Genomic DNA, 12,849 nt, shown 5'->3' with positions numbered 1-12,849 from the left:
CTGAATTTTAATGTGCGTATTGTTATTCTTTTACTTTTCTACATTGGCTAGAGGTATAGGGGGAGGGTTGAGATCTCATAAACATGTTTAACCCCGCCGCAATTTTGCGCCTGTCCCAAGTCAGGAGCCTCTGGCATTTGTTAGTCTTGTATGATTTTAAATTTTAGTTTCTTGTGTATAATTCGGAGTTTAGTATGACGTCCATTATCACTGTACTATTATGCATATTTTAGGGGCCAGCTGAAGGACACCTACGGGTGCGGGAATTCTCGCTACATTGAAGACCCATTGGTTGCCTTCGGCTGTTGTTTGCTCTATGGTCGGGTGGTTGTCGCTTTGACATATTCACCATTTCCTTTCTCAATTTTATATACAATTAGGTAAGGAAGGAACAAAAAATCTTAAAGGAGTCAAATTCAAAATAGAATAAGTGGAGAATGTGTCCATTGGACAAAGATTATGCCTCTGCTTGAATATCAAGGTATAAAGGTGGATAACTCTAGAATAGCAAAAGTGACCACATCCAAATTTGAACTTAATCTGTGTTGCATCATTATCAGCATTGTGTATAAATTTCATAATATTTGGTTGAGGCGCAAACTGAAAATAGAGAACTGAAACTAATTTTGGGACCTTGGTACAGACAGACTGACAAGGGTTACACTAACTTACCCTTCCACTGCATCAGGAGCATAATGAAAATGGCTTGCCTTAAAAAAAAAACCAATCATTGATAGTACAAAATTTGGAATTGATCTAGGCAAGACAAATGAAAACATTTGTTATCTTTTTCAACCAATTAACATTACCATTCAAATCTGATGTTTAATATTATTACCATTGGCCCAAGTTCCTAAAAAGTAGTCTGCCAAAGAAGTATGAAGATTTGTAACACTGGTTTCTTCTGTACAGTATCTATCCTTTGCTGCCTCAATAAACTGTCTATGGTACCAGTAGATTACAGTAGAACCATCTGCTCCTCTCTCAACTGGAATAAAAAGACATAAAAAAGTACATAAAATAGAAGACGGTACTTTATTTAATATTGTATTTCTCAGTTTATAAATTACTATACTTAGTTTCAACCATTACTGACAGATTCACCATAAAGTGCAGGGCTCACACTACTTCAGAATTATAGGGAGAAGTGACTTCTCTTTTTGAAACTGATAGGGAGAAGTGGTGAGATTTGAAAGAGAAGCGCTCATTCGCGCGGTACGCTACAATGTTTGGATTTTACAATAGTATAAAGGGCCATATGTAAATAATGTTCTTTTTTATATTGTTCAATTCATATCTGAGTAAAAAAAATACAATTAAAGTAACATTTGAAATTAAAAGTTGTTTAAAGTTTTACTAAGGTTCTTGTGAGAAACTTATTCCAACTAAATATTTAGCACTAAAAAAAATTTCCAATACTTCAAGGACCATAATTTACAAACAGTGTACGCAAAAATGGTTAATATCAACCTTGACCTCCTTTTTGTTCATCAGTAACAACATATCTAAATTTGAAAAACATTGGTAGATTAGGGCTAATAATTATAAGTTAATGCATGAAGATTGTTGACAGCCAATTTACTGTTTATTTCACCATCTTAACAATGGGTTATCTATTCCTTTGTAAAAACTGTTATGATTATTTTAGAATATAGATGTTATTACATATCAAATTGGTAATTTACAAGTTTTATAAGATGCATTTAAAAATCCCCTCTACGTCAACTTAAATATCACAGGTAAAGAATCAATAATATTCTATTTCTAGTAACGTTATTGCATTATTTCAGAATAATGTATTTTTTCTCAAGTGCAAATTCTGAAAGAAAACGATAACACAAACCAAAATATTGCTGTAGATCATGTCTGAGTCGCACCAGAAGTAATGGAGGAAGTCTCCTGATGGGTGGTGTCCAATACACATAGACATCATTCAACACATCATCATCACATGCCAATATGTCTTCTAATTCAGTTTCTGTCAATCCTATTTTTGCTGTAAAATGAAAATCCATATGATTAAATAATTTGATTTTTTTGAAATGAAGTTGTTGTTCTAGGATAGGTGGGTCATTGATACAAATAAAATAACAAATTGAAAGAATTAAAGCATGTTTTTTTTAGTAAAGTTCAATTTCCACTCAATCAAATTTCTAATACATGTACAATAATAATCTCAGAATATTACCTGCAGTTAAATATCCTAAGGTTTTAGACACAAAAGCATATCCATGAAGTGACTCCATCTTAGCAAAGAGACCATTTATGGCTTCCCTTACTGTCTGAAACAGATGAATGCTTGAAACATCCATATATGACGTCCACTGAGAAGCTTCTCTGAAACAAAGATTCAAGTAAAGTGGAAAGGGACACTGATCATATGATTTCAAAAGTAAATCTTCCTGTTCTGGTGTCAATTTTCTCTGAATTCTTTCCAACCAGTGATTCAAAATTAATTTCACATCTGGCCTTGGGATAGTTGCCACAGGAATAAAGCCATCAGCTGGAACTCTGTTCTGAAAAAGAATGTACATGCTGTATAAATTTATGATGTTCTAAAGTTTCACGTGTATTAATTATTTAAATAAAGGCAACAGTAGTATACCGCTGTTCAAAACTCATAAATCCATGGACAAAAAACAAAAATTTTTTAAGACATAGCCTCAATATTTTAACCCTACTGTTCAAACAAAAGTTCTGATATCACAAGAGTTAAAACTACTGAAATATTCAAAGGGAAGTTCAACAAAATCCATTTTTTTTTTAATTTTTGCACTGATTTGATTATACTGTACATTAAAGTTCAATATGTTTATGTTCATTTTTGTTGCAGATACATGGAAAAGTACATTACTAATTGATGTATAGGTCAATACATTATGATGAAACTTTGTGGTTTTTGAGTGACATCAGCTTAAGTTATGCTGTTGGTTCTTTCTTTTAAATCTTATTCAAATTAAGACAAGTTTTGGCATTTTATTTCTTACCAGCAGTATGATATTGTTCATTGTTGAATAATTTATATGGTGAAATATTGTTGTTAACATCCTTATCATTTCTCCTTAGGTGGATAGTTGTCTTATTGACAATATACCATTCATATCTTTTAAATTTTACATTCACATTTAAAATTGATCAAAGTGCATGTCAGCACTAAACGGTAAAGATTGCACTAATTTATCTGTTGGAAGTAAAATTAAATATTGCATTGTCAATTAAGCATTGGTTGTAAGTGATTCAACTACATGAACAATAGGAGATATCTCCATTTTTTTTTAAATGACTTTAACAATGACATCATTTATATCTTAAGAACAGATATTAGATTCCTGCACCTTGCACAATTTTCTTGACAGTGGCAACACCATTTTGAGACTTGAATATTTGAGCATATATTATGAGTCTTTTGAAGACGAAACGCGCATCTGGCGTATATACTAAATTTAGTCCTGGTATCTATGATGAGTATATTTACATTGATAAATTTCATGGAAAGAATGTAAAGAATGTTATGATCAATGCACTATATTTTGTGTATCAAAAAGATAGTGATAAGCCTGGGAAGATTTAGATATCAAGTCAGTAACATAAGGTTTTGATTGCACTTCATGCAATGTTTACCTAATTACCCAGAAAAAAACGTATAAAATTTCATACATACCTTGAGATTAGGAAATACTTCATACTTTGGTTCTTCTAACGTTGATACTATAATCTTTACATTAGGATTCACTAGGAGTGGTAGCCATTGCATCCCTCTTGCATTGTAAGAAGGATCCAACTGGTCAAGAGAATCCAATATGATAATCAGAGGATCACTGATTTTCGTTTTATCAGATCCTTTGGTTGCTATTAAGGTCTGTTTGAAGATAAGCTCAACTTCTTTAAAACTCTGATAAAAAGAAAGCAAACATTCAGGATTCATTATTATTGGTGGGGTACTTAGTGGGTATACCTGATTAACACATTTAAGTTTTAAATGGAATATGCAGACTTTAGCAAAACTACAAAATCAGAAATTATTGCGAGGTTTTTATTATTGCAAAAAATGGGACAGAGTTGTAAACTCAATAATTTAAACTCACATTTTGAAATATTTTATATGAATTAAACATGATTTTTCTCAAAATTGTAAAAATCAAAAACGCATGCAAGTCTAAAATGACAAAATCGCATTAATAAATGCATGCAATAATTTTTGAATTCACAGTATCTACAAAAAACTATTTTTTCCCTCTTCCATGAAATTTGTTATTCAGTAAAATAAAAAATTAGAAAGTACTTTCAAAGTGAACAATTCAATAAAGTTAAGTTTAAGACTGCTATTTTTTTTAATGTAATCATTATTTTCGAGGAATGCATAACGGTAGTTGACAACTTTCTAATGTCAATACACTAATATCACAGAGAAATGTCTCTATTTTTTGTAATTTTGATAATGCAAATGTTGATATCAAAACAGCAATACTTTAACATGTTACATAAGTTATGCAATTATTCAGTCAATGAATCATGACTGATGTACATGGCTAAACAATCTCCATGCAAATGAAATGTGCCAATGCTAACACAACTGTATACCAAATATGATTGACCTAACACTTGTGATTCACCATAAACTAGACCTAATCACAAACTAATACATGTACATTGTTGATGCCACTGGTCGAAACAGCATACCTAGGCATCAATTTTTGACTCCATCAAGGCAAGACAAAAATAGTGTTCCATTAAATTCATACTTTTTTTCCAGAGATTGATTGTACTTAGATCCTACTAATGGTTGTCTCTTATAGTTATCTCATTTTTGCAGACAATGTTTTTGATAATTTAAAAGTTCTAGCATTTAACATTAAAATGTAGTTATATAATTATTTAGTACATGTACTAAATACATGTATGTGTAATCAATATATGAACAATTTTTTAGTAATAAATGATTGACAAGCTACTACTTATAGTGAAATATTAAATAAAGAGAGAGATAATGGAAGATTTTCCCTCCTTAAAACAGAAGATTTTGCATCCTATGTTTCAGAATTTGTAAACTTGAATGAAAGTGTTCAAACAAATCATTAATTTTGTTTTCGGCTAAAATTTACAAAATTTATAGAATTACCTTAGCATTCAGATGATTCAAGAGCTTGGCGGTTCTGATATGACTTGTCAAACTACATAACAAATCAAAAAGGTTGGAACTTTTTGGAGTTGTTCCCAAAAACCTAAAATAAAATATAATTTATATTTGCCTATGTTTTCAAGATGTATTCATTACTGATATTTGTCCATAGAAGTTTTTTTAAGTTATTTATTTTATTTCTGAGCAAAAGTTGTACTTGAAAAACTACATTTAAACAACAAAAAAAGGAAAATTTTCAACAAAAATTTGATGGTTATTTTCATAATTTTATAACTAAAAGTTACAAAAACCTAAACTAATAATGTTTTAAATAACACTTATTTTACTGAAGAATAAAAAACAACTTCCAAATTGATTAATAGCATCTCAAAAATGTTGGAACCTTCTGAAAAAAAGAAGTCTTTTCAAGCATGAAAAGGATCCCTGTTTTATATGTCAAAACAAAAATCTTACCTAATGACAACGGTTGCCTTCCCATCAAACCATTCATTGGCCTTTTTGGCTATCATTGCCATAAGGGATGTTTTACCACTACCAGATTCACCATGAATAACAAGAGGATGCTTTTTGTCACTTTTTAAATAGGTATGCACGGCCTGAAGAAAAAGAAATGATTATAATAATATTTGATTTTTGTTTACAAATGGGCATTTTTCAAAATCAGCTAATTGATATATCATGAAGTTTTTTGAATGAGTTATGACATTCTGAAAGCTAATAATTGTGATTCCTCAATGTGTATATTAAAGGCAGCAAATTCGATAATATGTATATATGACACTACTTGAGCGATATTTGATTTTTTTTCAGTCGAGCAGAAAGAGAATATATGATGTCATAAGTCTATACATTATTGACATGGCCTAGATAAAATAATGATAAACAGATTATCAATAGTCTTTCAAACTGATGGATGTTACTTGGCTACATCTTAGACTAAAGTGTACACATGTACAGTAAGCTAAAGGAACAAAACAAAAATATTTTTTTATAAGAAAAATGCTCTTATCAATATAAAAAGAAGATCATCTGAAACTATGGGTGCATAGGAAAAGTTTTAATATTTCTGCATTTGTAGTACAAGAAACAGATTTTTAACTTGTGGGGTACTGTTTTGCTGGGGTTTTGTGATGAAGACTGTATATCTGCTAAAACGATTTATGTTGAAAAATGGAAAATATGTATTGTGACCCTCCCTTTGACCCACTGATCAAAACCATGATTTTTTTAAGGTGTCTTCTTGGCAGCAGTTCTTTTGCGCCAATTACTGTTTCTCTGGGGTACCATTTGCGCCAAATTTTGTTTTCCAAATGTATCAATTGCATCAATATTCGGAACTCATTTGCGCCAATTTACCTGTACACATATCTATCATAAATATTAATAATTAATATATATATATATATATATATATATTATTATTTTTGGCATAAAAAGCATCACATGTTCGGAGATATTTCACCATGAAGATGAGAATCTGGAGAGAAATTACTTAAAATTCATAAGACAGTCAATGTACAGAGAGAGAATAAAACTTATTGCTTTACTGAATATTTAATAAAGATATACCAATAGAGAAGAAATAAGAAACTTTTGCTGATTATGTTTTAGCCATATATGTTGATGACACATTGCTATGTTCCCACCATGCGTATGGGCTATATTATTATTAGGAATTATTATGAACTGTTTTATGCATTTCAACATTTCAACCTTCAATGTTTGTGTTTTTGGACAATAAAGTGAAGTTATACAAGCTACTACATTCATTATATTGGGAAGTACCCATGCAGCAGCAGTAATAAGAAGATATGCTTCAGAACAGGAAACATTTGCTGTGTAAACTGCCAGTTCAAAGTCCAAATAAAGGAGTAGGGAAGTAATTTTTCTTCTAAATGGCGCAATCATATGTTTTATTTTTGGCGCAAATGATACCATGTTATTTTAAAACATGTGGCGCAAGCGTAGCATTGGACGAAAAAAGTTGTGGCGCAAAAGGACTCATTTTTGGTGCAAAAGGATCTCTCCCATATTCTCTAGCTTATCATGTTTTACATATGGTTCAAAGAATAAAACTTGTAAAAAAAATCCCCAAAATTCAGTCTATCAGTCTCTTGCTGTTGCCTTGACTAATTGACCACAAAGTTTTGTTTTTACCCGTCAATTAAAAGTGGAGCACTGTGACCTTAACTATAAAATCAAGAATAAATTAAAAAATATTCTTATTTCTCAACCCTCAAAAACTGATTCAAACAAAAATAATCAAATGGTAGAAATGCCTACCTCCAGAGTATCTTCTTTGCCTTTAAAATCAGCACACTTTGTCTGGCAAAACAAAAGATGTTGTCTGATTTCATCTTTTACTGGCTCACTTTTCTTCTTCTTGTCTGCTGCAATGATGTCATCTATTAACTGCTTTAATTTCCTTTCTGAATCGTCAGTAATTTTATCAAGATACTCACTGTGTTCTTTAATACTAGGATCCAAACCTGAATTAAAAACAAAATTTTAAATATGTTGATGAATTGTTTAAATATTGTAAAAAAAACTAAAATAAGTATTTTTATATCTCCATGTATCTCAATAGACAACTTTCAAGTTTGATTCATTTCAGTCAAGAACTTTGGTTTTAGTGAACATCATTTGCACATTTAGGGGCTTTGGCACATACGTTCCAATGTTGAGTGAGTGGTTGGAAAACTATAAAGCTATATTGCATGAATTATTCAGCAAATTGAATTCTCACCATGACCTGCACATATAATTGTATTCCATGTTCAGAGAACTGTTAAAACCAAATAAAATGGCATACATTTTTTACAAGTTCACATTATAATAAACAAGAGCAAAATATGGAAAAATAGTCCATTGAAAAAATGTTTAAAAGCAACAATATCATAAACTTAAATTTAAATTGTCAAATCTGCCAAAAATTATCCACTGTAAATTCTAAAAGGTTTGCATAATACTAAGAAACAAGAATGTGTCCACAGTACACAGATGCCCCACTCGCACTATCATTTTTCTATGTTCAGTGGACCGTGCAATTGGGTCAAAACTCTAATTTGGACTTCAACTTCATAAAAAACTACATCGACAAAAAACTTTAACCTGAAGTGGGACAGATAAACAAATGAATGGACGAACTAACAGATGAATGCACAAACCAGAAAACATAATGCCCCTCTACTATCGTAGGTGGGGCATAATAAAAATAAGATTGCCTGTGAGATCATTTTCAATCAGTCACCAAATGACATTGACATTTACAACTATAGGTCAGTGAATGGCCTTTAACAATGAGCAAAACACATCAAAAATATTTAGACGGTATTCATGGCTAGGGGTTAGAATTTGCTTAAAGCATGAATACCATTTGAATTATTCAGTTGATGAATCTCATTTAGGAAGTCATATGAACTATATAAAGACTAAATCTAAAGAATGAACTTTTATATAAAAAAAAAATATCAAAGATTCCAGAAAGACAGGTCTGACATCTGAGAGTCTTAAATGTCAATTTCATAGATGAAAGAGGCAAGATCTTTTCAACAGTAAATATAAAGGCAATTAAAATTGAATCTGTATTCATGATTTGTTAGTCTACACATTGGCGGTGATAAAATAATTTAAAATTGGAACATTAAAAAGTTAAAAGAATACTAAGTCACAGTGACCTTAATTTTATAAGTCTCTGGATTGACAAAACAAAATGTTGAGATGAGTATCTACTCACCCTTCTCTTGCCATGATACATTATAGGATAAGATATTCTCTGCTGGTAATTTCTTTGTCAAATCTCCTTTCAAATCTTCCAACAATGTTTTCACCATTTTGACCTTTTCGTCAGGACCATTACATTCTAAAGAACAAATGTTAATATATAAGTTTAAAACAAAGCATTTACATATTGTTAACTCTGATGACCCCAAGATCTAATAGCTGAAAAATACATCATACAGAATTATATCTCCATGTAGACTGCTACAGTAACTTGCAGTTACTTTCATAAGTCCACTATCAAATATATTCAGAGAGTTCTTAAGGTTCTAAAACATGGCTAATTCTAATCAGAAATATATATAGTTACATATGATACTCATATACCCTGTAGATTTTTACAATAGTTTTGGTATTAATCTGTGAATATGAAACTATTAAAACAGGGGAAATTTTTCTCTAAATATAGTATTCCATGGCATGAGCAATCTTAAAAATAATTTTGAAAGATAGTGAGGTAAAATTGCACCTCAATGAAAAATGTATCAGTATCCCGAAACCATTGATACATGTAACAAAATTTATATCCTATGCAAAGGAAACTAGTGAGAGTTATTTAAGTCACAAATCCTGACAAGCATTTGACAATAAAAACAGTTATGGAAAGGGGCAGTTTTTTTCTCTGTTTAATGCATTTTCATACAATCCTTTTTTTTTTTCTTTTTTTTTTATAGTTATGAAAAATTTCTTCTTTGATAAATTATGATATAATATACAGGATGTGCATTGTGTGTGACATACACTTATTTAGATATAAAATAAACTAAAATGGGCTTTGCTCATTGTTGAAGGCTGTAAGGTGACTTATAGTTGTTAAGTTCTGTGTGATTTTGGTCTCTTGTGGACAGTTGTCTCATTGGCAATCATACCACATCTTCTTTTTTAAAATCATGTTCACTGATGATTAGGGCATAGCTTTTTCCTAGTTGTACCTAGATGTATCAATATTACTAACCGTAGCAACAATGGTAAAAAAACAAATTCTTGAAAACTTGATTTAAAAGTATCAAAATTATTTACCAGTGTGCCAATTTTAATTTTTATAAATATGACTTATACTTGTAATATTAATTGACGAATGCAATATTCATGTATTGTTACAAAAAATATGTTAGCTATAATGTATCAGAAAATTCACTTGAAATTGGTGCAATTATATATACAGCACATACACACACATGATATCAATTTGGCTGAAAATTATTCACACATGGCAGAGTTGAAAATGATAGAAAGAAATGGTTCCTTAAAACTTGTTAAACAGAATAACATGTAATCTATGATCAATGATTTCTAAGTTTTCTCTGTTACTCAAAACAAACTTGTTAAACAGGTAAACAGTTGGCATAGCAAACATGTGCTCTCATATCAACACATTGACAGTGTGAAGTACAAACATTCCAACTCACCTTTAGGTTTTTTTTTAAGGTGGTACCTAATACTACAGGGAGATAACTCTGTAAAGTCAGCTCAACGTTTTAATTACATTGTGTTGTAAAGGGAATATTAAGCTTCTCAATGATCAAAATTGGTGTTTGTCAAACTGCTATATAACCAGTGTAATTTTTCTGACAAAACGGTTGGTTCAAAATTTTCAAAACTTTTATATTTTTGTTAAAGGTTCAAAGTAAATACATTGTCAAAATTTTATGAAAATTAAACGAGCAAAATTAATTCTAGTGAAAGTGTTGGGTACCACCTTAAACTGGTCTGTAAATTAAATTTGAACTGATCACATCTCTTTCTTCTTATTCCAACATGATTTATATACACATCAGCTATTTATCTTCTAGTATACAATTATTGAATTTTGATGAGGCTGATACATATAGATTCTTACATTGATACCAGTGGATTAAAGGATTTATCCAATACAGATAGTTAAATTATCAAATTTATAATTTAACTATCGAGATTTGATAAATACATTAATCCACGAGAAACTATGTAAGAATCAGTTTCTCTAATGATTAAAACATAAATTTCATTTTTAGCCAAACTAAAATACCATTCGAGTGCCTTCCACTTTCCACAAAGTTTTCAATTTCATTAACACCTGTTAGCCTATTTTAATTCATCCAGTAAGCTGAGAGAGGTTAAGACCCTAAAAATCATCCAATCATCTTTTGAGATCACTGGCAACCACACATTGATTAAAAAATTTATACAATGGGTTCAGAAAGGGATAAATTTTCATAGAATTAGAGAAAATGATTTATCAACCCTACAGATATGATATTCACTGAGGATAAAGGCTGAGTGTGTATTTCATATCTCTGGGGTTGATAAATCATTATATCAACTGAAATCAAGTCAACAATTGCTTTATTATAGGACTTTTTATATCCTTCTCCAATTTTATAGTATTTGCTCAAGGTACTTTTGAAACAGCTCCCTGTTTTTTTTATCAAATATTTCTTCTGCTTTTGCAGTTGCTAATTCATTGTCATATAATATCTGAATTTGAAGTCTGATAGCAAACATAAAAGCAACTTTAGCAAGCAATTCAAAACACTGTTCAGAATCTTTGAACTAAAAAAATAAATCACAGCAAATTATTCATTACAGTATAATACAGAATGCAAGCAAGCATAGTACTGTAACTGATACAGTTATACATTGTATCATCTCCACACATTCACAGCAGAATCTATACAAAATACATATGCAATCACAAATGCACACTTAAGTTATGCATTTTGATAGAATCCTGTTACATGCATTTAAATCACAGAATGCTATCAAAGCATTTTTTAAAAAGGAAAGCCTATGATGTATTTTTACAGCTGCATGTTAATCATACATTTTAACATGCTATCTATGTATTTGAATAACTGCTAATTTTCCTTTTAAAGGGGGATCAGGACTATTCCACTGCGCATAATTTCATGCATGAATTACCATGCACACGAAAAGTTGTGTCGTAAATTCAATATTTTTTTTAAATATTTTAATCGATTAAAAATGTTAAATTATTGTATTTTTGTCACTAAAAAATTATTATCGTTATTATGTGTATCTGTGAAAGGCTCAAAATGACAATTCACCCAATTTCACCATTTTCCCCGCCAAAATTTTGTGTTTTAAGGCAAAATAATTTATTTTCCTTATCGGTGACCTATATTTTTTATTTGCTTATATATAAATTCTTTGAAGCTATATTTCAGCTTTTTAGGCCAATTAAAATTAATTGATAGATTTTCATCCCCGCCCGCCCCTCTGAAATCGCCCCGCCCCGAATTTTTTTATTTTATAAAATTTACGATTTCCGGATTTTGTTCATTCCCGTTACCGGTAACCGTTAAAATTTTGTTTCATTCAATGCTTCCTGTTTCAAATTTCGGTTTTGTACCTCGAGTAAATCTAACCAAAATGATTAAGTCGACCTTTCCGCTGCTATATGATGACAACACCATCTTCCGAGAGTTAAGATTGATAACGAGAGTGACATGAAATATTGGTGTTACGAGAAAAACGCTGTTTCCAAGACTGCAAATCGCGGTATGTCACAAATTTCTGTGATTAGAAAACTGCGGACTTTTTTATTTATGCAATGACTTTGTCTCAGGAAATTTAAACTGTAAATGATACCCAAAGCACAAGATTCGTGGAAACCATTGATACAGAAAACATGACTGAATTATAGATATTGAAACACAAGTACGAACTTGTCAGATTTATGACCGTTTATTGAATTTAAAAAGTCGACTAACATACGCATTTTATTTATGCAAGCCCTTTGATTTTACCCATGGCTGTCTTTTTATGTTGACAAACAGCAAATGTCCAAATACACCCAAAAAGACTCATTAGGTAAACAACAACTTTTTTTATTATTATTAAGTTCATGTTTTACATGATAATTATATTTTCATCTTGCATATAAAGTACCAACCCTATTATTTTCAACACTCTCTGAGTTTCTATTT

General features: G+C 30.6%; 1 protein-coding gene across 3 annotated transcripts in view; it reads right to left on the bottom strand.

The window, feature by feature from the left end:
- The window catches only part of LOC143075382 (NACHT domain- and WD repeat-containing protein 1-like), a 66,710-nt gene that overhangs the window by 29,676 nt on the left and 24,185 nt on the right, over positions 1–12,849 (bottom strand). For all 3 annotated transcript variants that reach the window (XM_076250774.1, XM_076250783.1, XM_076250789.1), the window contains 8 exons: positions 8,877–9,002; positions 7,424–7,629; positions 5,594–5,736; positions 5,120–5,222; positions 3,662–3,892; positions 2,189–2,516; positions 1,844–1,996; positions 839–988 (listed from right to left, as the gene is read on the bottom strand). In XM_076250774.1, coding sequence (XP_076106889.1) covers positions 839–988; positions 1,844–1,996; positions 2,189–2,516; positions 3,662–3,892; positions 5,120–5,222; positions 5,594–5,736; positions 7,424–7,629; positions 8,877–9,002 — 1,440 coding nt within the window. The remainder of the gene's footprint in view (positions 1–838; positions 989–1,843; positions 1,997–2,188; positions 2,517–3,661; positions 3,893–5,119; positions 5,223–5,593; positions 5,737–7,423; positions 7,630–8,876; positions 9,003–12,849) is intronic.

Source organism: Mytilus galloprovincialis, chromosome 1 (assembly GCF_965363235.1).
Source record: "Mytilus galloprovincialis chromosome 1, xbMytGall1.hap1.1, whole genome shotgun sequence".
In the NCBI taxonomy this organism is placed as follows: Eukaryota; Metazoa; Mollusca; class Bivalvia; order Mytilida; family Mytilidae; genus Mytilus; species Mytilus galloprovincialis.
Note: the sequence above shows the minus strand (reverse complement) of the source record. Positions and strands in the feature narration are given on the sequence as shown.